Source organism: Panthera uncia, assembly GCF_023721935.1.
Source record: "Panthera uncia isolate 11264 chromosome A3 unlocalized genomic scaffold, Puncia_PCG_1.0 HiC_scaffold_11, whole genome shotgun sequence".
NCBI lineage: Eukaryota > Metazoa > Chordata > Mammalia > Carnivora > Felidae > Panthera > Panthera uncia.
In genome coordinates, this window is record NW_026057578.1 from 23,297,552 (window position 1) to 23,319,827 (window position 22,276).

Genomic DNA, 22,276 nt, shown 5'->3' on the forward strand with positions numbered 1-22,276 from the left:
TTTTCTTTTCTTTTCTTTTCTTTTCTTTTCTTTTCTTTTCTTTTCTTATTTTAAGTTTATTTATTTATTTTGAGAGAGAGAAACAGCCTGCAAGCGAGGGAGGGGCAGAGAGAGAGGGAGAGAGATTCCCAAGTAGGCTCTGCACTGCCAGTGCAGAGCCCGACGCAGTGCTCAAACCTATAGACCATGAGATTATGACCTAAGCCAAAATCTAGAGTCAGACACTTAACTGACTGAGCCACCGAGTCAGCCCCAACTCTATTCTTTTCATTACATCATATTATTACCTTTGCCATTCCCTGGAGCTCCCATACATACCCTCCATTTACCTTCTTGTGATACAGATCTCTTTTGATCCTTTTCTCTTTAGGTCAGTGTTCTAGTGTCTAGCACAGTGTTTAGTACATAATAGGCCTTTATCAAGTGTTAGTGGTTGAGTGAGTGAAATCACAGAGTCTATTCCTAACTCATTATCAGAATGAGAATCAGTGGGCTCCCATCCTATCCCCACATCAGGACACCATACACAGCACTGGGCAGTATTCATATTATGAGCCTTGAATGACAGGATTAGGGCAATAGCACTAAAATTATTATTTAACATTCTATGTATTTTATTTTGCCTATTGCCTATTTCACAATAGGCAAGTACATTCTACTTCCTAGAATGCAAGCTCCAGGAGTTCAAGTATTGTCTCTCTCTCTCTCTTTTTTTTAAGATTAAAAAAAATTTCTTTTTAATGTTTATTTATTTTTGAGAGAGAGAGACAGAGACAGAGTGCGAGCAGGGGAGGGGCAGAGAGAAAGGGAGACACGAGATCCGAAGCAGGCTCCAGGCTCCAGGCTCCAGGCTCCAGGCTCCAGTGTTAGCACAGAGCCCGATCCAGGGCTTGAACCCACAAACCGTGAGATCATGACCTGAGCCGAAGTCGGACACTTAGCTGACAGAGCCACCTAGGCGCCCCTTAAGATTTTATTTTTAAGTAATCTCTACACCCATTGTGGGGCTTGAACTCACAACCCCGAGATCAAGAGTTGCACGCTCTACAGACTGAGCCTGCCGAGCAGCCCTGTATTGTCTCATATTTATTGCTGTAGCTTCAACTCCTAGAACAGTGTTTGGGGGATGGTTAACACTGAATATACATTTGTTGATGATGAAGGCACTATTGAATTTCTTTTTCCCTTCAGGTTCAGCATCATTATTAATTTTATGGCTCTATTAAGGATTTTTTTATTCACTTATTTAGGGAACATTTTTTTTCAATTTTTTTTAATGTTTATTTATTTTTGAGGAGAGAGGCAGAGTGCGAGTCGGGGAGGGACAGAGAGAAAGAGGGAGACACAGAATCCGAAGCAGGCTCCAGGCTCTGAGCTGTCAGCACAGAGCCTGATGCGAGGCTCGAATCCACGAACCGCGAGATCACGACCTGAGCTGAAGTCGGACGCCCAACTGACTGAACCGCCCAGGTGCCCCATATATAGGGAACATTTAGGGAACATCCTCACTGTGTGCTAATCTGCAAATGCTGTTGGTAGAGAGTGCACCAGAGAGATCTTACAGGGCTTACAGTCTCTAGCCTATACCAAAAAGAGAAATGAAGTTGAATTTTTCCTGGGTTAGGTTCTAAACTAAATAGATAAACAAGTAAGATTTGAGTTCACCTGTTTTTTTGCTTGTTTTGTTGTATTTTTGCTGCAGCCTTCTGGAGAAGCTGGCCCAGCCCAGGGCTGAGTGTGATGGCAGGATGGTACTGGAAACTAGGCAGCCCCCAGAGGCTGAAGAGAGGGATGGAGACTGGCAGCCCTGGCTCCAGTGGAGGAGTGGGTTGGGTTTGTAACTTGCTTTCTAAGGCAGAATCACAGTGGTTGAGAGCCCTCGGGCACCAAAGCCAGACTGGGCTCAGATGCCATCCCAGCCGTGTGACCTTGGGTAAGGTCCTTAGTCTCTGTGCCTCCATTTTTTTTCTCTGTAAAATAGGGATAGCTATAGTACCTACCTCACCTTAGAGCATTATGGAGGTTTAAGAGAGTTATCACGTGTGAGAATTTTTGAACAGTGCCTGGGGGCTAGGCAGATGTTTGCAGATACTCATTTTGTTACTTATTGTTAAGTATTTTCATGTCACATGGTAATGTAGAAAGAAAAAATAAAGGCAGTTTTGCATAATTTAGATGGAAAAACTGAGTTTCAGAGATTTGTCTTTGAGAGTCACAAGGTGGCAAAATGGAGCTGACTGAGCCCAGAATTTACTTAGTTTCAAAGCATTTCTAAGGTCTGAGTGGGACTTGTTGAAGACAAATCACTAGAGAGAGCAACTTTTTAACAGATACAGCATTTCAACTGAGGCTTTCTTTTTTCTTTGGATAAAATGTTTACCCTTTTAGTAACCTTTTACTGAAAAAAAGAGGCCAAAAAGAATTAGCCTATAGAGACAAGTGTCCATTCCATTTCCTGGGAATCTGAACGTTACTGTTTGTCTCACCATTGACCGCCTCATTACTTGCGCAAGAGTACCTCTACTAGAATTCAGGCTTAGCCATTCCCAGGATACTTCAGTGGGATTCTATCAGGTGGATGGCAGTTCTGTTTGAGCCTTAAGACAAAAAGAATGTTGGACTAGGAATCAGATGACATTGTTTCTCTGAACATCTTGACCATCTATGAGCTGGGTGATAATTGGTAAGTCACCTTTCTGACTCATTTCTCTCCCTCTACTCTCTCCCCCTGCTCATATGCATTTCTACATTTCTACAGCAGGGAACAGCCTCTTTCTCAGGTTACCACAGGATCAGTGTTTTGGAAATTGTATGGTTCTGAGCAATAAACAGTAAGGAAACAGCAGTGAAAGACCAGCATTCTTTATGACCTGTAGAGAACAATGGAAATGTCCACCTTACTGTTTGGAGCTGTATGTAGACTTGGTCTGACCTGTTTGGGGCTGTAGACTTTGGTCTGACCTCCTCTCCTCAGCTGGAGTCACTAGTTAACATGTGTGATTCAGTTGATTAGGGTGGCCCATCTCTTTTGCTCCCCATTACTGCAGAGAAGGAGAAGACAGGACTGTTTTGTAAAAAATGCTAGAAATCTCAAGATTGGGAAGGGCATAGATCCTCAGGAAATGTTTTCCAGGCAACATGATGTCTGTCTTGGAATTGCTGAGTGGGAAAGGATTGTGGCTGGAGTCAGTGAGCTCAGTGTTGCCTCCAGGTCTTCTGGGATATTTAGATCTTCAGTACACAGGACAAGTGACAGTGCCCAGGCTCCATTAGCAAAGAACTTACTAATTTGTTAATTATCCATTTTCATCTGTTTCGTTTATAAGTCTGTGCTTTTGAGATAGCTGGTTATTGATGGGGAACAAGCATCCTGTAGTGTTCTACAGTCCCCAGTCTGCCTAAATTTAATAAAAAGTCATTTAGGGGTGCCTGGGCGGCTCTGTCTGGACTTCGGCTCAGATCATGATCTCGCGGTCCGGTCCGGGGTTCAAGCCCCACGTTGGGCTCTGTGCAGGCATCTCAGCTCAGCCTGGAGCTGCTTCAGATTCTGAGTCTCCCTCTAACTTTGCCCCTCCCCACTCATGCTTTGTCTCTCTCTCTCTCTTTCTCTCTCAAAAATGAATAAACATTAGGGGCGCCTGGGTGGCTCAGTCGGTTAAGCGTCCGACTTCAGCTCAGGTCACGATCTCGCGGTCCGTGAGTTCGAGCCCCGCGTCAGGCTCTGGGCTGATGGCTCAGAGCCTGGAGCCTGTTTCCGATTCTGTGTCTCCCTCTCTCTCTGCCCCTCCCCCGTTCATGCTCTGTCTCTCTCTGTCTCAAAAATAAATAAACGTTAAAAAAAAAATTTAAAAAAAATGAATAAACGTTAAAACTTTTTTTATTTTTTATTTTATTTTATTTTTTTTCAACTTTTTTTTTTATTTTTGGGACAGAGAGAGAGACAGAGCATGAGCGGGGGAGGGGCAGAGAGAGAGGGAGACACAGAATCGGAAACAGGCTCCAGGCTCCGAGCCATCAGCCCAGAGCCTGACGCGGGGCTCGAACTCACGGACCGCGAGATCGTGACCTGGCTGAAGTCGGACGCTTAACCGACTGCGCCACCCAGGCGCCCCAAAACTTTTTTTAAAAAAATCATTTAAAAAGCAACATCATGCCTGCAGCTTTTCTGCACTCGCAAGTGCAGTCATGAGGTCCATGGTGCATTTGGGAGCCCGCAAGTGTCTCTGGAAACCTAAGGTGTGTCAGCATCCTGCTGACAGTAATCAGACCTCATGACTGCAGGTAGAATGCAGAGGCCCCAGAGGGATGATATCCCTTGACTGGTAGTGAACAGATTACTGGGAACGGGGATCAGCTCTAGGCCCTGATGTTCTGTACTCCTGCTCCGCTGGAGACGCCTGCCGGGCTCTAGCTAAGTACACATCTTGCTCATATTACATCTTGTTCAAGTAAGATTTTCCATTACCACAACACAGGAGACATTGAGGGCACTGTGATTGCTAAAACCCTACAAGACTGGTTGTCTGCCCTTAGTGCTACCAGGGTCAGAAAGTCATCAGCTTATGATTACATATAACTGTTATATTCTTTTTTCAGCTAGAATTTAGTGAGGTCTGATTATGTGCAAGTCATGGCCTCCTCACCTTTTCCCCTCCACACCCACTGCTGATCCTGCTATAGACATTTCTCTTAAAAGCATTCCTTCCTCTTTATTCCCGTTGCCATTTATGCTAATTCAGTTCCTTACCAACTCTCACTTACACCATTGCTGCAGCCTCCTCTAGTATTCCTTTTTTTTGAGAGAGAGAGAGAGCACGTGCATGTGCACGAGAGTGCACGTGAGCAGGCGGAGAGGGGCAGAAGGAGAGAGAATCTCAAGCAGGCTCTCAGCAGGCTCCATGCTCAGTGTGGAGCCCGACATGGGGCTCAATCCCACAACCCTGGGATCATGACTGAAGCCGAAATCAAGAGTCATATGCTCAACTGAATCACCCAGGCACCCTATCTCTTCTGATGTTCCTGCCTCTGGTCTTTCCCCCAACTTTGTGGTCTGTACTTTATACTTCTACGGTTAATTTTCAGGAACAAATCCATCGATGCAACTTCCCTGTGCTTAGACCTCTTCATGTGGCATTCAGGGTAATTTCCAGTCAAACATATACTGACTGCCTTTCTCCAGTTCTGCCTTCTGCTTCTTCCCATCATGGCATCTCTGTTACAGATTTTTCTCTGAAAATGCAGTATTTGTTCACCTCTCTGTGGCTTTGCACATACCATTCTTTCAGTCTGAAAAGTAATAATCCCTGTTCACCCTTTATATAATAAATGTTGCTTCATCTCTGAAGCCTCTTAGCCCTGAGACTCACCATTGCCATTTTTTACAGTGTGCTAGGTGTTATAATCATTTGTGTGTGGAATCTCTTTCACGTGAGACCACAGACTTCCTCAGGACGGGTACTATGTTTCATTCATCCTTCATGTCTACTGCATACCGTAATCCCTTGAATATAGTAGGCACTCAGTATATCCTTATTGAACATGTACAAGGCAGTGTAGAATTCTGCACCCAGACAGCTTACAGTCTAGCAAGGAATATAAGTTACTTCATGAAACTACTGCTCAGAATGGGATAGGTATTGTAAGAGAGGCTTTAATGTTTGTACATGGTTAAGTCACAGATTGAAATTCTTGTGTGAGAAGAATCATTTGTAATTGGAATTTTCTTTTTTCTTATTGTAGTAAAATATACATGACATAGTATTTGTCATTTTAACCGTTCATAAGTGTACAATTTGGTGGCATTAAATGTATTCACAATATTATGTAGCCATCACCTGTCTATCCCAATTTTTTTATCATCCCCAACAAAAATTCCCTCATTTCCACTTCCGCCAACGCCTTGTAGCCTCTATGCCTATCCTAGGTACTTCATATAAGGGGAAATCATACATTTGTCCTTCTCTGAGTTATTTCATCAAGTGTAATATTTTCTTTCTTTCTTTCTTTCTTTCTTTTTTTAAAAAATTCTTTTTTAATGTTTATTTATTTTTGAGACAGAGAGAGACAGAGCATGAACGGGGGAGGGACAGAGAGAGAGGGAGACACAGAATTGGAAGCAGGCTCCAGGCTCTGAGCCATCAGCCCAGAGCCCGACGCGGGGCTCGAACTCATGGGCCGCGAGATCACGACCTGAGTTGAAGTCGGACGCCTAACCGACTGAGCCACCCAGGTGCCCCTGAAGTGTAATATTTTCAGGGTACATCTATGTTGTAGCATATATCCATTCCATTCCTTTTTTAGGGCTGAATAGTATTCCATTGCATGTAGATACCACATTTTGTGTATCCGTTCATCTGTTGATGTATGCGTAGGTTGTTTCCACCCTTTGGCTATTATAAATTATGCCGTTATGAACATTGGTGTACAAATATCTGTTTCAGTCTCAGCCTCGATTCTTTGGGATATATATTTAGGAGTGGAATTGCTAGGTCATAGGGTCATTCTGTGTTTAACTTTATGAAAAATCATCAAACTATTTTTCACAACACTGTACTATGTTACATTCTCACCAGCAATGCATGAGAGTTCCAGTTTTTCTACATCCTCCCTAACACATGCTATTTTCCTTTTTTTAAAATTATAGCCATACTAGTAGGTGTGAATGGAATTGTCCTTTGCTTATATTTCAGGTAATTGTCTTACAGATTGGTTCTACCTTGATTTGGGTCATAAATGACCATTAATAAATTAAACTGTTTTCACTTCCCAAATCTTGTATTTAACAACAGGAAACCAAAGCCTGATCAAAACTTTCATGCACTGGCACTTGTTAGCAGAGCATAAGCCCTTTCTTAAACTTGGAAGTATAGCAGAAGGGCACTTCTTAGAAAGTTTCCTAGTTAGTCTTCCATAGCGCTTGTTATAGAGCAGGCAGGGATCAAAGGTCTGGTAAAGTTTAGCCTGTTCACCTGAGAGACACTATTATCTCGTTAGAATGTTCAGTGAGAGGGGCACGTGGGTAGCTCAGTCAGTAAAGCGTCTGACTTCAGCTCAGGTCATAATCTCACAGTTGGTGAGTTCGAACCCGCATTGGGCTCTCTGCTGTCAGCACTGGGCCTGCTTCAGATCCTCTCATCCCCTCTCTCTTTGCCCCTCACCTGCTCGCTCTCTCGCTCTCTCTCTCTCTCTCTCACAAATAAATACACATTTAAAAAAAAAAAAAAAAGAATGATCAGCGAGAGAGGAAAAACTCAATTGCCCACTTTGTGTTTTCTTACCCTGACGATCATGAAGTTCTTTCTCTGTTCAATCAGAAGCTCTCCTCCTTACTTCAAACTTCTGTATAAGTATTTTGACTTCAAGTCTAGAATGCTAGCAGATGGGAGTCATGGAACTAGAGGTGGTCTTGAAATATTCCAGTGGAAGAGACTGCTCTGAGAGAGGTGTGGGGTTTTAGAGGCCATGTGAGGAACACACTGAAAGGATGGGAGTTGGGCCTCTTCAGGCTACAGTAGTGTTTGGAAACCATGAAAACAGTAGCAGCAAGTACACAAATCTGCTCAACCCTTCCCCAAACCCTTGTACTCAATCTTTGTATTCAAGGGAGCTTTCCTGAAATTTGTAAAGGTGGATGGACGTCACTAATACAAGAGGTAATTATGAGGAATTACCATATTGTGTAATTATGGAGGAATTATGAGGAAATACAAGAGGTAATTAAGAGGAAATACTATATTGATTCATTCTGCAGACGTGTGCTGAGCAGTGCACCATCTTTGCCATCAAGGAGCTCACAGTCTAATGCAGTGAGGGAGTGTGGGGGGCAAACTATAAACAGATTAGGAAAATAGTACAATATGCCTTCCTGGTGGAAATATTAAAAACCACGTGAATGAAAAAGCAACAAGCTTTAGGGAACTTGAAAGGCTTCACAGAAAATAAGGTAATGCCTCTTGTGTAAAATGAGGACAATTGTACCCTCTTTTAAGATTAAAAGCTTTTAATACAGTTGCTGGCACATGGTTGGCATTCAACAAATGTTAGCTAATGTTGTTATTATATTATTATGGAGAGGTTATATTGAATTGATGAATGACAATATATCCATTGATTGCAAGCAACAGAAACTGACTTCAGCTAATTTAAGCAAACAAAGGCATTTATTGGAGGCTAACTAGTGCTCACAGAATGGAAAGGAGAGTTTAACAACAGGCCTCGGGAAGCTCAGGGATTGTGGTATTAACTGACAGGAACTTAGTACAGTCTCTTTGGGATGATCCAACTTTAGCTGCCTTTTATCTTTGGTTATCTCTGCTCAGAAGTAAGAGTCAGATTAGGTTAGCTGGGACTCCTCTGCCCATCTCTGTGATGAAGGGACAGGTTTCCAGGGTCAGCAGCCTGCCGACTCTTATGAAGTTGGGGAGGGGTAGATCTGGGCCCTAAGGAAGGGATGCCCAGAGTGAGTGATACTCACCTCAGGCAGTATTAGAGTAGTACTTCCAAGATCTGCTGATCCATTGAGACTGATGATGGAAGCAAACAGGCCAAGTCATGGTACAGCCTCTGGGTGTTTCTTTCATCTGTAGAATCATGAATGTCCTGGCTTGTGACCAATGGTAACCCAGTGTGACCATACCTGTCTGATACGCTTCATTGAAATTTCTCAGGTTTCTCCTTGTTTATTCTTAAGTATGGTAGCTAAAACAAAGACTCTTGACTATTAATTACAGTGATAGAGGAAAGAAAAGTTTTTGACCTTTGTACATGGAATTTCTTTTCATATGTCCACGTTACTTTAAAAATTTCTCATTTGTCAGTTCATGATCAGAGATCTGCTCTGGGACTTTATTATAACTACATCTGTAGTCAAACCCTTCCTTCATCCTGTTATTTATTATTATTTTGGCCTAGACATGCCACTGTGTATTTGACCTTGTTGAATCTCATCTTGTTTCTAGGATAACTTTTCAATAATTCATAGTTCTTTGCATTTTACTCTTGTTTTTCAAAGTACCAAAATTAGCAGTTTTAACTTTTTTGCTTGTGTGATTTCTCCATTTCTGATATGATTCATCAGAAGCAGAAATGTATGACATTTTAGGGAAGACACTAGATTTAGGGTCCAGCTGTCTGAGATAAAAGTCCTAGCACTGTCAAAAGCAGGGTGTGACTTTGGGAAAAGTCATTTAACATTTTTGAACTTTTGTTTTCTTGTTTATAGAATCAGGACAACAGTAGCAGTTAGGCTGTGAACTCCTAGAAGGGCAAGGTTATGATTGTGAGGCACAAATAAGATTGTATATATGAACTCATTATCAAATCAAATGTGATATGTGATATGTGTTCATGTTACCACTACCACTATCGTAATTATTATCAGCACGCATTTTCAGTGGAGACCCCAGAATTATTTCCTTTAGAATTTGGTGCTGTGCTGTCAGTGCTGTTGGTAAAGGTGACTCTTTGAAGTCTATGTTAATATAACCCCTATAACTGGAGTATGCATGAGACTTGTCATGTGGGATTCAATCAAAAATTTCAGAAATCAGAGTAGATTATAGCTGTTACCCTCCTCTTATCTGTATGTTCTGACATAGAAGCAAATTCAATTGGTGTGGGTAGTTTGATCTTCCCAGGACCATAAGGTCCCTCATCAGCTCTTTTCAACATAGTTACAGACTTACTGAATGCCTTGTCAAGTGGGTAAATGACTGTAATTTTCAAGGATGGCTGGCTCTTGCTTTGCTGTTTTCCAAGCCTGAGGAAAAGGCTCCTGTACTTTATAACCATCAGAAATTAAAGCCAGTGGTTCAGCAGGTATGCCTGCCAAACCACGTACCTCATTTTTTATGACATGATCAGGCTATACAAATTTTGAATATGCAGATTCCAAGCTGCAAGGCTGGGATTTTTTAAATAAATAAGTAAATAAATAAATAATGTATGGATGTATATATGTATTTGGAGACAGAGCGTGCGAGAACGGGGAAGGGGCAGAGAGGGAGAGAGAATCTTAAGCAGGCTCCACACTCAGCACGGAGCCCAACGCGGGGCTTGATCCTAGTAAGGGGCTTGATCCCATGACTTTGGGATCATGACCTGAGCTGAAATCAATAGTCGACTGCTCAGCCAACTGAGCCACCCAGGTGTCCCAATAAATAAATAATTGAAAAAAGACATTTCAGTGTAGTAAGCTTCTCTGTGCCATTAAAAGTTGGAAATCATTTATTAAAATGAGATGTAAGGATTATCTCCTGTTTTAGGTTGGCTTTTCATCACAGCTGAAATATGCTTTACTCAGATGTTCACATCATTTTCTAAAGAGGGAGGAAGACATTGAAACTGTCCATCTTTTCATGTTTTATTATTTTTCCGTTTCTTCTTGGTATTAATACAGTTTCCTCTGGATCTGCCTAACACACACATACATACAGCAGACACACAGAATTTTATTCGTTGTATTTTGTGGTCATTGCTAAAAGAGCCTCGGTAAATCATTTAGTCATAATGCAAGTAAGTGAGTTATCTGCACCCATGTGTTTGGTCTCTCCATATACCCTTTCTCTCTTTCTTTCTCCTCTCACCCGTTTCTGTGTGTTTCACATAATATTCTACAGTGAGCTCATTTCTAAAATTGAATTTAATAGACTGGTTGATGATCAATGCACATTAGCCTATTGCCATGCAATCAGTGTGGCCCATGGTGTTGACGCTGGAAAGCATTGCTGATGCCATTTCTGACTGCTAGAAAGACCTGACCTGCAATCTTTTGTACTGTGTTGTAGCTTTATGATGAATTTGGTATATTCCTTATGCTTTAGTCAGCAACTCTAGCCCCATTTTATCATTCGTTCATTTCAACAAATTCTGTTTTTGTTTTTGTTTTTTAAAGATTTTTTTTTTTATTTTTTTTTTTAACGTTTATTTATTTTTGAGACAGAGAGAGACAGAGCATGAACGGGGGAGGGTCAGAGAGAGGGAGACACAGAATCCGAAACAGGCTCCCGGCTGTCAGCACAGAGCCCGACGTGGGGCTCAAACTCACGGACCGCAAGATCGTGACCTGAGCCGAAGTCGGCCGCTCAACCGACTGAGCCACCCAGGTGCCCCAAGTTGTTTTTTAAGTAACCTCTACGCCCAGTGTGGATCTCGAACTCACAACCCCCAAGATCAGGAGTCACATGCTCCGCCATGCTCCACCAGCCAGGTGCCCGGATTCCAACGAATTCTTATTAACTTGTTACTGTTAGCAACTTTGCCTCAAGCCAGTAGCTGCAAAGCTTCTTCTTACCTTTCATGTGCATCAGTTGTGTTGTCCATACCAGTCTTCTTCCATTCTGTCCTCTCACATCACAGTCACACCATTGCTCCCTCCCCTACACCTCCACCCCTGGCCCAGTTTTCCCAGAAGTGAGGCTTAGCTTACTGGCGATGTCTGATGGATATCAGTAATCGGCCACTGATGACCCATCGGGTGACCCATCTCTAGCCACCATTGGAATTGGGAATCTCTGAGTTGTGTTTACCCAAGACTCTATTAGCTGTTCTTAGTCCTGCCTCTACAGATCACCTAAGTTGTAGGTACATGAAGGGTGGCCACATTATTTATTGTGTTTGTTTCACCATAGATAGCATTGGAGTCAGACTGCTCTGTGTTCTGATTTTGACCCACTATTTCCTAGCTTCTCAAATGTCAGTTTCCTCTTCTCTAAAGTGGGGATAGTAACAGTACCTGTCTCACAGAGTTAGTCATTGGGAAGGATTAAGTGAGCTCGCATGCTTGGAGCTTTTTGCATGGTTCTTGGCACATGGTAAACAGTGAGCAATGGGACCTGTTTCTGGAATTTTTGTGGCACCATAGACTGAGGAGAGAGGAGGCTTTGCAGAAGGTATAATTTATAAACTATGTCTTAGAGGATAAGAAGGAGTTAGCATCCCAGTAGATAACGAAGGCAGAAAGATTGCCAGCAACAATATGCTTAAGAGAGCAAGGCATATTTGTGGAAGTAGCACATAGTTTGCTCTGACTGAAGAGTCAGCCGAAAGTGGGGAGGTGGGAGGAGGTGAGGCAGGAAAGATGACCAAGAACCAGATCACAAAGAACCTTGTAGAGCTCATGGAGGAGTTTAAACCTGATCCTCCGTCATTCCCTCCATCCACATAATCTGGTTCCTCTGTTAAGCAGTCACATAAATGTCTTTAAGAGCAGCAACAGCAAAAAGGGGAAAGAGGGCAGCGAATTGGCCTCAAATGAACTGGCGTGTCTTTAAAGCTAATACTCCTCCTTGCAAATACGATATTAATTAAACATGTGCCTTGCAAGATTCATTATTGTTTTGCTTGTGTTCCCTGTTGGTTGTCTCATTCATTAATCTGCTGATTAGTAACCCTGAACTCTTGCATCTCCCCACCCCCTTTTTGGCATTCCCTTTTTAATATACTATGCTGTTCCCCCTGGGACGTAAACTCCAGGACCCGTCCCTGGCCTGCTCGTGTTTGTTTTCTTTGCCCCTTGTGCCTGCCTCTGCTATAACATTTGTAGTATGTGTTAAGTAATCCTTAAGGTAACATTTTTATTATGTCATAAAAAGTGCATGGCAAATATATTATAACTCATGGACTTTGTTTAAAAATGAACGGATAATTTATTGAGTGTGTTACATGAGCCTTGCTCCCCTCCCCATTTCAGCTGAGACTTACTGCTCATTTAGCCTCGCCTCCTATTGAGTGCTCCCACCCTGTGACATGCTGGGAAAGCAGACCCATGGTTGGCTAGAAATGACATCATAGTTTATGTACTCAATAAAAATTTAATTAAGTCATTACAGGAATTGCAGTCATCATTTAACCCTCTGATTTCTTCTGTTTAGTTTATTATTAAACATTCAGTAATACCAGTCACCAAATCCTGATGGCTTATAAAATATCTGCATGAATTTTAATAGCTTAAATAAATGGGAAAATATGAGTAACTGATATAAAAGGAACCTTTTCCTTGTGGTGGTACTGTATGTATGGGTTTTTTATGAAAAGCAAAGCATTATGAAAAGGATAAGAGTTTACTAGGAGAACAGCCCAATGCTATCTGGGAGGAGTTTCTCATTTGGTTTGTCCCATCTGTGTATTCATGGGCAGGGCGCTCCCTACAGAATCATCTGGCAGTGGGGACACAGAACCTGCACACCAACAAACAAAAGCTTCAGTGAGGAAATAAAATCCCAACAGAGGTTCACCGGAGGGAATATCCAGCTCCCTGCCTGTAGCTGCTGGACTGGCTAGAAAGGCCCCTTTGGGATGAGTGCAGTAGTTCAGGAAGCTGTTCTCACTCACCCTCACCTGTTGCCTGCAGATCATGTGTCTGCACTGATCGAGCTTCCACCCTCTTCCAGGAAGGGCCCTTTTCATGATCTAATCCAGCCTGGGTGATGATATCTGAAAGCCATTCCTAGCTGTGGCTGCCTGCCATCTCAGTTAGAGGGGAGAGGGAGAGGCAACTGGAGTTAGAATATGGGACTGGAGGTCCCATACATACAGGTCACTGGAGTTAGAATATGGGACTGGAGGTGGCTGGAGCCTTGCTAATAGGGAATTCTTGTCTCGCTGTCCATTCTTCCTGGGTCATAGCCAGCCAGAATGCAGGTGCATCCCAAGAGGAGAAAGTATGTATGTATGTATGTAACTGGACCTTGCTGAAAACTGAGGTTTGCAGATTAATGTGTTGGTGATCTCTGGAAATGCCCTACAGATGGTGAAATAGGTAAAGCATTCATCTAGAAATCAGGTTCTCATCCTGTCTCTGACATTAACTTTATGTGTGACCTCAGACAAGTGCCTACCCCTTTTTGGGTGCCAGTTCACTATTTCCTCAGAGGAATCGAGCTAGGTGATCTCTGAAGGGCCTTCCAGCTCTACAGCTCACTAGTTAGATGCAACACATAAACCAGTTCTGCTGAGCAGGTTCAGTGAATGTTTGCCTCAGAGAGATGCCTTTGTGTTTGACATCTCTGACGTCTGTCGGTGGCTCTGATTTTTCTTGCACGATTAGGAGAATAACTTGTATGGGAGTAGGGAGAGCTCCAAAATGGGATCAGCAGGTGTGGGTTGTAGTCCCATCCTCATATTTCAGAAGGAACGAACTCTAGCTCTGGCTTGTTTCTGGACTCTTCCTTTCGCCTCAGCCCATTCTGGAAGATGGTGTAAGAAGTTAGGCAGTATATATTTTTGAAATTTCAGAAACATGCAGGGTACTCAAGCAGCAAAAAAGGGGAAACAAAAGGGTGTCATTGGACAAAACATGCTATGCTTGGCGCTCAGACCCTTGTAAGGATGCAGTCCTCCACCTGCCAGTCTTAAACCCTGCTCTGGGCCAGGCCCTGGACTAGGTGTCAAGGGTGCCAAGGTTAATCAGACAGAGTTTGTTATGACCCTTGAGTAGCTCACAGACTAGTGGGAGAAACAGGTACATAAGCAACTCTAAACCATATTGTGCATCCAGAGGAAGAGTGTGGACAGACCTCTGGGAACATGAAGGCTGGAGGTCTGATTTGGCTTGGGTTGAATGTAGGAGGGAAGGATCATGGATTGTACTACCAGCTGCATCCAGTCTCACAGTTTCCAGTCTTGAGTGTCACCATTCTCTCTTCCTTTTGAAAATTATCCCTGACTATGGAACTGGTTTTAGTTTTCGTAAACAAACCAGAAGGTATTACTCATAATTCATTGCATTGGCAGAGCACTTTACAGCTTACTGAGGCTTTCGGCATACATTGTTGAATTAATGAATGAATACGTGCTAATTCACTTGCTATTTAAACCAGTGATGTGTGCAGGGCATTCGAAAGGCAAGGAAATAGACTCAGAAAGGTTATTGGATTTGCCCAAGATCATCGCATCCTGTGAATATAGCGGAATTAGAACTTCAACCCAGGTTTTCTGACTAAATCCAGGTCCTTTCACTACTTCCTTCTGCTCTTCTTCAGAGACCAGTTATGAACCACAGGATTAAATCAATCAGTCTTTGATTTTTGATCCAAAATAAAATCATCTTCCTGAAGGCAGGAACCTGATGAAATATAAGCACATGGACTTTGGATTCAAACTGACTGGATACTCATCTCAGCTTTATCATTAATTTGCTGTGGCACCTTGGGCCAGTCACTTTACCTGCTTTAGGCCCAGTTTTCTTTGTCCATAAACATGTGACTATAGCACATCTACCACCTGAGTTCCAGTGTCACTTAGAGGAGATGATGTCCATAAAGCACGTGGCGCATACCAGCTGCTCAGTAAATGGTCAGGATTGTTAACCACAAATCTTACTCTCCATGTAAAGTTCCATATAACTTTTGGCTGTTTCTAAAACCTGTCAGTTTAAATACTCAGTGCTTATTGCACATTACACCAGGCTTTCTCCTCTGCCCCAGCGAGGAATGAAACAGAGACCCTGCTCAAGCATATTCCTAGAGGTCTGGAGGTCAGAGTTTTGACCCTACTGAAGACATTTGGTGAGGGCCCACCTGGCCGTGCTCTGAGAGGAGTTCCTCCATGGTGTCAGTGGTCTCACTGCAATTGTATTTGAAAGCAGTCTCTCAAGATTAACAGCCTTACTGCTTCAGCCCACTTTGTTCTCTTCTCCTCTGCATAGCCTCAGGGGCTCTCCTTTCTCCTCCTGTCTCCTGGTCCTGCCTCTCTCCCTCCTCTTTGCACCTCTGACAACTTCCTTCTGTCTTTCACCACCACAGGCTCCTTTCAGTAGCCCTTCGACATTTCCTAACCTGGTTCCACCATACCTTTCCAGTTTCTTCCCATTTGCCTTCCCTGGCACTTCCCAAATATTTTCTTCCCTGCCTCTGCACCTTAGGACACCATGTTCCCTCTGTCTAGAATATCCTCTCTCCTTCGTGGCCCACGTAAGTCTTACCTCCGGGAGAACTCTTTCCCTGCTCCCAGAGCAGAGATCGTTTATACTAAAATTCCTCTATTGCTCACCACTTCTGGAATAGAATTTGAGGTAACATACTGCAGTTTAATTTTTTTTACATACCTGTTTTCCCATACTAGACGGTTTGCTTCTTCAGCTGAGAAACATTTCTTACACTTTGTGTTCATAGGGTCTAGCAAAAAGCCTGACACATACCTGTGGCTCAGTTCACTAAAGTGACTTACTGATTTGTGTAATTTAGGATCAAAATCTAAAAGAAACTGTCAAATGGGGGAGGGGGAGAATCCAGACAGATCAGGGAAATGAGGGTGGACTAGCAGTTCGCTCTGTTAGGGGCCTTCTCTCTTGGTTCTACTAAGAGTCTATGATAGTTAAGAGGCAAAAATCATATTTTTTGTTTCTTTCCCCTTTTTTCATAGTTTTGTTTTTGTCATTTTGTTTCTGTAGGTTAATTCTTATATCCTGAAGAAGAATATGATCCTTATGACAAACAATTTCTATGCAGCCATCTTGGGATATGATGAGGTAAGGTCATTTGCCAAGCCTTAAGCAGAACATGGGCTTCCCCCAACAAAAGACTTTTTTGATGAGAAACTCTGAGGAAACCTTCAAGGAGACATCATCACTCACTACCCACTATTATGGCTTGGTATTTATTTCCTCATCTTCATTGACTTGGCAACAGGAATGACTCTGCCCAGAAGTTTGCCTAGTGCTTGGGAAAGAAAGCACTATAGAATATGGTCAAATCATTCAACTAGAAGCATTTCTTGAGTCCTTGTCAGGTGCTGGATGTAGCGACAAAGGCAAATCAGTCATTCTCTTGGCCCCAGGTGCCACCAGAGACAGGAAGACATACACATGTAAACAGCATGGTCTGCCAGACAAATCACACAGTCTTTTAACTTTAATTGTAAAAGCAATCTGTAGGGGTGCCTGGGTGGCTCAGTCGGTAAAACGACCGACTTTGGCTCGGGCCATGATCTCACGGCTAATGAGTTCGAGCCCTGCATTGGGCTCTGTGCTGACAGCTTAGAGCCTGGAACCTGCTTTGGATTCTATGTCTACCTCTCTTTCACTCCCTCTTTCACTCCCACTCACGTTCTTTCTGTCTCTCAAAAGTAAATAATACATTTAAATAATTTTAAAAATGAAATAAAAGCAATATATACTCATCAGAAACTCGTAACACTGTACATAAGTGGTTGAAGTAGAAAATAGAAGGCCCCTTTCTCTCCTGCCCAATTCCCTGCCCCAGAGGAAAACTTTGTTAACAGTTTACTGGGTGTCCTGCCAGACGTTACCTTTGCATGCACAAGCACTTAGATATTTATTTTCTTTACACAAATGGAAGTTACACTGCATACACTATCCTGTACCTTGCCTTTTTCAGTGAACAATGTATCTTTGACATCCATCCATGTCAGAACATTTAGATCTGTCTCATCCAATTTACCATTTAAAAAAAATTTTTAATGTTTATTTATTTTTGAGAGAGAGGGAGAAGGAGACACAGAATCCGAAGCAGGCTCTAGGCTCTGAACTGTCAGCACAGAGCCTGATGTGGCGCTTGAACCCACAACCTATGAGATCATGACCTGAGCCGAAGTCGGATGCTTAACTGACTGAGCCACCCAGATGCCCTTCAAATTTACCATTTTTAAGTGCACATGTCAGTGGCCTTAAGTACATTCACATTGTTGAGCAACAGTCACCACCATGTGTTTCCAGAACTTTTCCATCTTCCCAAACTGAAGCTCTGTCCCCCTTAAAACCCTTACTCTTCCCTCAGCCTCCTCCCAGGCCCTAGTAACCACCACCACCTACTTTCTGTCTTCATGAATTTGAATACTCTTGAGTACCTCATGTTAGTGGAATCATACAGGTTTTATTCTTTTGCTCCTGGCTTACTTCACTTAGTGTAATGTTGTCAAGCTTCATCCATGTTAGAGCATGTGTCTCATCTTTTGCCCCTAGCTGTTACTACAGAAATTTCAAATACATCGAAAAGATGAAAGAATGGTGTAATGAACACCTATACGTGCACTGCCAGTATTCATCATACCTCATCTATTTAACAAAACATGTGCTTTTATGCTCATTTTGTGGTGACCTCCAGATTGAATGCAAGCATCACCCCTTCTGGGAAACAGGCCTGGAACCGTCCTAGGCTCAGTTCCTTCCGCCTTCCCTGGACTCCACTTGCTACATTAGTGTTAACTGTCATCCTGGCTGGGTGGGGACTCCTTCTGGGTAGTGGCAGTCTCTACTGTGTTTGCATTTCTACTGCCTAGTAGCATGATACTTGGCGTGTGGTAGGGGAAGAATGAGGAAGGGAGAAAATGCATAAAGGATGAAAATAGGAAACTGGAGTTCAGGCTGGGGGAAGTGTCATCAGCCTGAAGATAATAATTAAAGCCAGGAGATAAGCTTACAAAAAAATTAAGGGATTTGGTTAGGATCTTGATTCTCAGTCTGCCAGATATCTTCAGTTATCAGAGAGCAATTTAGATTGCATACCACACATTGAACCATAGCCTACCACACATAACATTGATTGAACATGAGCCTTGCAGGAGTGGGATGGGAGTTGAGAAAAACTGCTTAGATCTACACATTGTTTTTGTTTTTGTTTTTTTTAATGTTTATTTATTTTTTGAGAGAGAAAGATGGCGTGTGAGTGGGAGAGGTGCAGAAAGAGAGGGAGACACAGAATCCGAAGCAAGTTCCAGGCTCCGAGCTGTCAGCACAGAGCCCAACACAGGGCTCAAACCCACAAATTATGAGATCATGACCTGAGCTAAAATAAGACGCTTAAGTGACTGAGCCATCCAGGCACCCCTACACGTTAATTGTTAAATTAGTTGCATTCTGACTTCAGAAAGCTTACAGTGTATAGAAGAATGAGACTTAGAATTGAAGAAATATAACTATTAGTTAGCATTTTTTTGAGTTCTTTATTGCATATGGCTCAGTTGATTCCTTTCACCAATATTAATAAAGGTGTTCTGAATTGTGTCTCTTTTCTGTCCGTCCTATCCCAGTCCATCCTGGCAGAGCCATCTTATAGACATGCCTGATCACAAGAGTCACCTGGGGAGCTCTTCAAATCAAATTCTTGAGCACCTCCCTGAAGGTTCCAGTTCAATAGGAGTGAGGCCTGGTATTTTAGCAAGCACCCCAGGTGACTGTTTAGAGTGGGAAAGTTTGGGAAATATACTCATTACCTGGGACACTTTTTAGAAATACCATTGTTTGGGCCCTATCTCCCAAAAGTTCTAATTTAACTGCTCTAGGTGGGCATCTGTTGTGAAAGTTGCCCAGGTAATTTTAATGTGCATACAAATCACCTAGGTAAAACACAGATTCTGACTCAGCAAGTCTGGAGTGAGACCTGAGATTCTGCGTGGCAGACAAGCCGCAGGTGACATGGTGCAGCCATCTGCAGACCACACTGCGAGTCATGGGTTCGAGAGCTGTCCTAAGACTAGTCACATGCAGCTATTTTGATTTAAATTCCTTAAATAAAATTGAAAATTCAGTCCCACTGGCTACATTTCAGGTGCTCAATAACTTTATGTGGCTGGTGGCTGCTCTACTGGACAGAACATTTCCATCATTACAGAAAGTTCCATTGGACAGTGCTGTTCTACAGCAACCTTTTCCTAGAATGTTGCTTGGGTTGTGCCCTGACAATGGCCACTTTTGGAACTTTCCTGTTTGCTACTCCGTTAAGTTCAAATTCCTCCATGGAATTTCCAAGCCTTCTGTCAGTGGTCCCCAGTGTGACCTATCCACTGGTATCTCCCATTGTTTCCTAGTGTGTAACCTTTCCAAAGTGAGGCCATTTGCCCCACTGCCCCACAGACATGCTGTGACTGTCTGTGCCTGACTGAGACTCTCCTGGACAACTAGGTATGGAGGGCAGTAGCCAAGTCTGTCAGCTTTGGGCCTGAGGACCTGATTCAAGGCCTGAATCAGGCCTTGTAGATACTCTTTCTGTAAATGTTCAGTGAATTAATATATTCTCTCTTGCTTAGAATATCCTGTAGCTCTCCAAATATTCTCTATTCTCTAAGGCCTCCTTCTCCACAAAGCTTTCCCTGACCTCTCTAGATCTGTATTTGTTTACTCTGAATTTCAATATCATCTATCCATCCATCCATTAACAGGTATATATTAAATGCCTACCATGTGGGATGCACTGGGAATGTATTGGTGAATAAAACAAACATGGTCTGGTTCTTTCCCACTGGAGCTTACCTTCTAATGGGGAGACAGGTAGTAAACAAGTAAACAAGCAAATAAATATCTAATTTCAAATAGAGTGTCCTAGAAGCTAAGACTGAATAATGAGGAGCCAACCACATACAGAGTATACATTGGAGTCACCCTATACAGATTGGCAGTTGTTCATTCTCCAGGATTTGATCCTGTGCTTCTGTTTAATGTGCACTAGCTTTGTCCCTTCAACTAGATTGCAAGCTGCCTGCAGGCTGAGACCATTTTGCTGTGATTCTGTGTTCTCAGCATCATGCTAAGCACATAGTGGTGTCACAAGTCAGTCTTCTCTGAGTGAGACTGCCATTCCAAACCCTTAATCATAACCAGGGCCTTCGAGCCACAGGCTTCCTCTCAATTACTCTAGGCCTAGGTCTCTTAATCTCTGAAGGATGCTGCTTTTTTGTGTTGCGAGGCAAAATAAGTAGGCCCCTAGTAGATTGTGGGAAGTTTACTCTGCAAACTAATATCTGGCTGCCAAGTACCCTTTTTCCTTTCCTGCTTTCTCTCTGACTTACGCTGGTTTGGCGGAAAGAAGGCTAAAGTTGGGTTTATTGATTTATTCAGCCAATTTTATCGCACTCCCACTCTGTGCAGGTACTGCGTCCTAACCAGAGTTAGTCAGGCACCATCCCTTGACTTCACAAGTGTGTTCTGGTCCTAAGTCTACCACCATTTAGCTAGATAACCTCTAAGCCTCTGTGTACTTATCTTTCAAATGGGGATAATAGAATCTGTTCCTCTCAATGTACATAGGCATTAGGAGCCAGGTATGTGAAGGTACTCTGACAGAGTGGAATAGTCAGGTTGTTATCACTGTTAATCTGAGTCCTGAGTCATCCTTTTCTTTCTGACTGATTATGGACTTGCCCCTTCCCAACCATCTCACTCATTGCCAAGGGTGCCTGTTTGCAGCAGGCCATGGCTCCCAGGGCTTTCACTGTCCTGTGCTCTGTGCTCATACTCTTAAGTCCTCACGACACCTGTTCTCACGCCTGTTCCTTCCCATGTAGCACATGTAGGTCGCTTCCAGCAGCACTCTGGCATGTGCCCAGGGCACTGTGGACACAGGCAGGCTGTTGGGTTAGCAAATAACTTGGAGAATGGTGATGTGCCTGAGCTTGTCCTTGGGCCCTGTCCCCATCTGCCAGAAGAAGCTGGTTCTCCTGACTCAGCCATTGTGCCAGCACAGTCTCTTTAGCTGTGGAATTGTAGGGGTGTTTAGCAGGGAGCATTTGGAACAGGCAGAATGTTTTTCCACCAAACTGTCAGCACCCCATCCTAGACTTGGCCCTTCCTGGCAGCAGGCCTGAAGTCAGACCTCATATACTGCCATGTCCCAGAGACCAGTCCACAACATCACATTGAATACACGATCTGGGGTCTTTGTGCAGTGATTTGCCATTTACAGAGCCTTTCATGGCCATTATCTCCAAATTCTCACAACAATGCTGTGGGCTTGGTCTTACTGTGTTTGTTCAGCTCATGAGAAGCTGAGACTTAGGAAGGGCTGGCTTTCAAAGGGCCACACAACTATCAAGTGACAGAGCTGCTGTTTGAACCTAGGTGGCCTGATCCCTAGATCTCACTGTTGTTTCAACTATATCCACAGCTGCCTGCCAAAGCAAGCTCCTGGTCTTTGTATCTGACTGTACTACACTTAACAGAGTACCTTTACATGATCTCACTTTCATAATGCAAAGATGTAGGGAAAGCATTTTCATCTCTGTTTATAATAGAGGAGCAAGTTGAGACTCAGGTGTATTGAATTGCCCACCATCTCTGAGCTTCGTAGTAGCAGAGCCAGGACTTGATCCAGCCTTATGACTTGTAAATCTCAGCCAGTGCTTTGTCTGGTTCCACATTACCTTGGCACCTGGACAGAGCAACTTCTTGGGGCCTTTCCCTTCAGTCACCCTCACCCCAGGAAGCAGGAACCTCCCCTCTCCTTCCCTTAGAGATCCAAACTAGTAAATGGCCCTAGTCCATGGCCCAAGTGCCGATTAGTCTCTGATATTTGGACTTCCCAACGGAGCCCCTGTCTCTGCTGGGAAG

The 22,276-nt window shown here is 43.2% G+C and overlaps 1 protein-coding gene across 4 annotated transcripts in view; it reads left to right on the top strand.

Annotated features, from left to right (window-relative positions):
- Window positions 1-22,276, top strand: part of LOC125936675 (ubiquinol-cytochrome-c reductase complex assembly factor 1) — a 104,589-nt gene that overhangs the window by 73,709 nt on the left and 8,604 nt on the right. For all 4 annotated transcript variants that reach the window (XM_049650912.1, XM_049650914.1, XM_049650911.1 and 1 more), the window contains one exon: window positions 16,388-16,465. In XM_049650912.1, coding sequence (XP_049506869.1) covers window positions 16,388-16,465 — 78 coding nt within the window. The remainder of the gene's footprint in view (window positions 1-16,387; window positions 16,466-22,276) is intronic.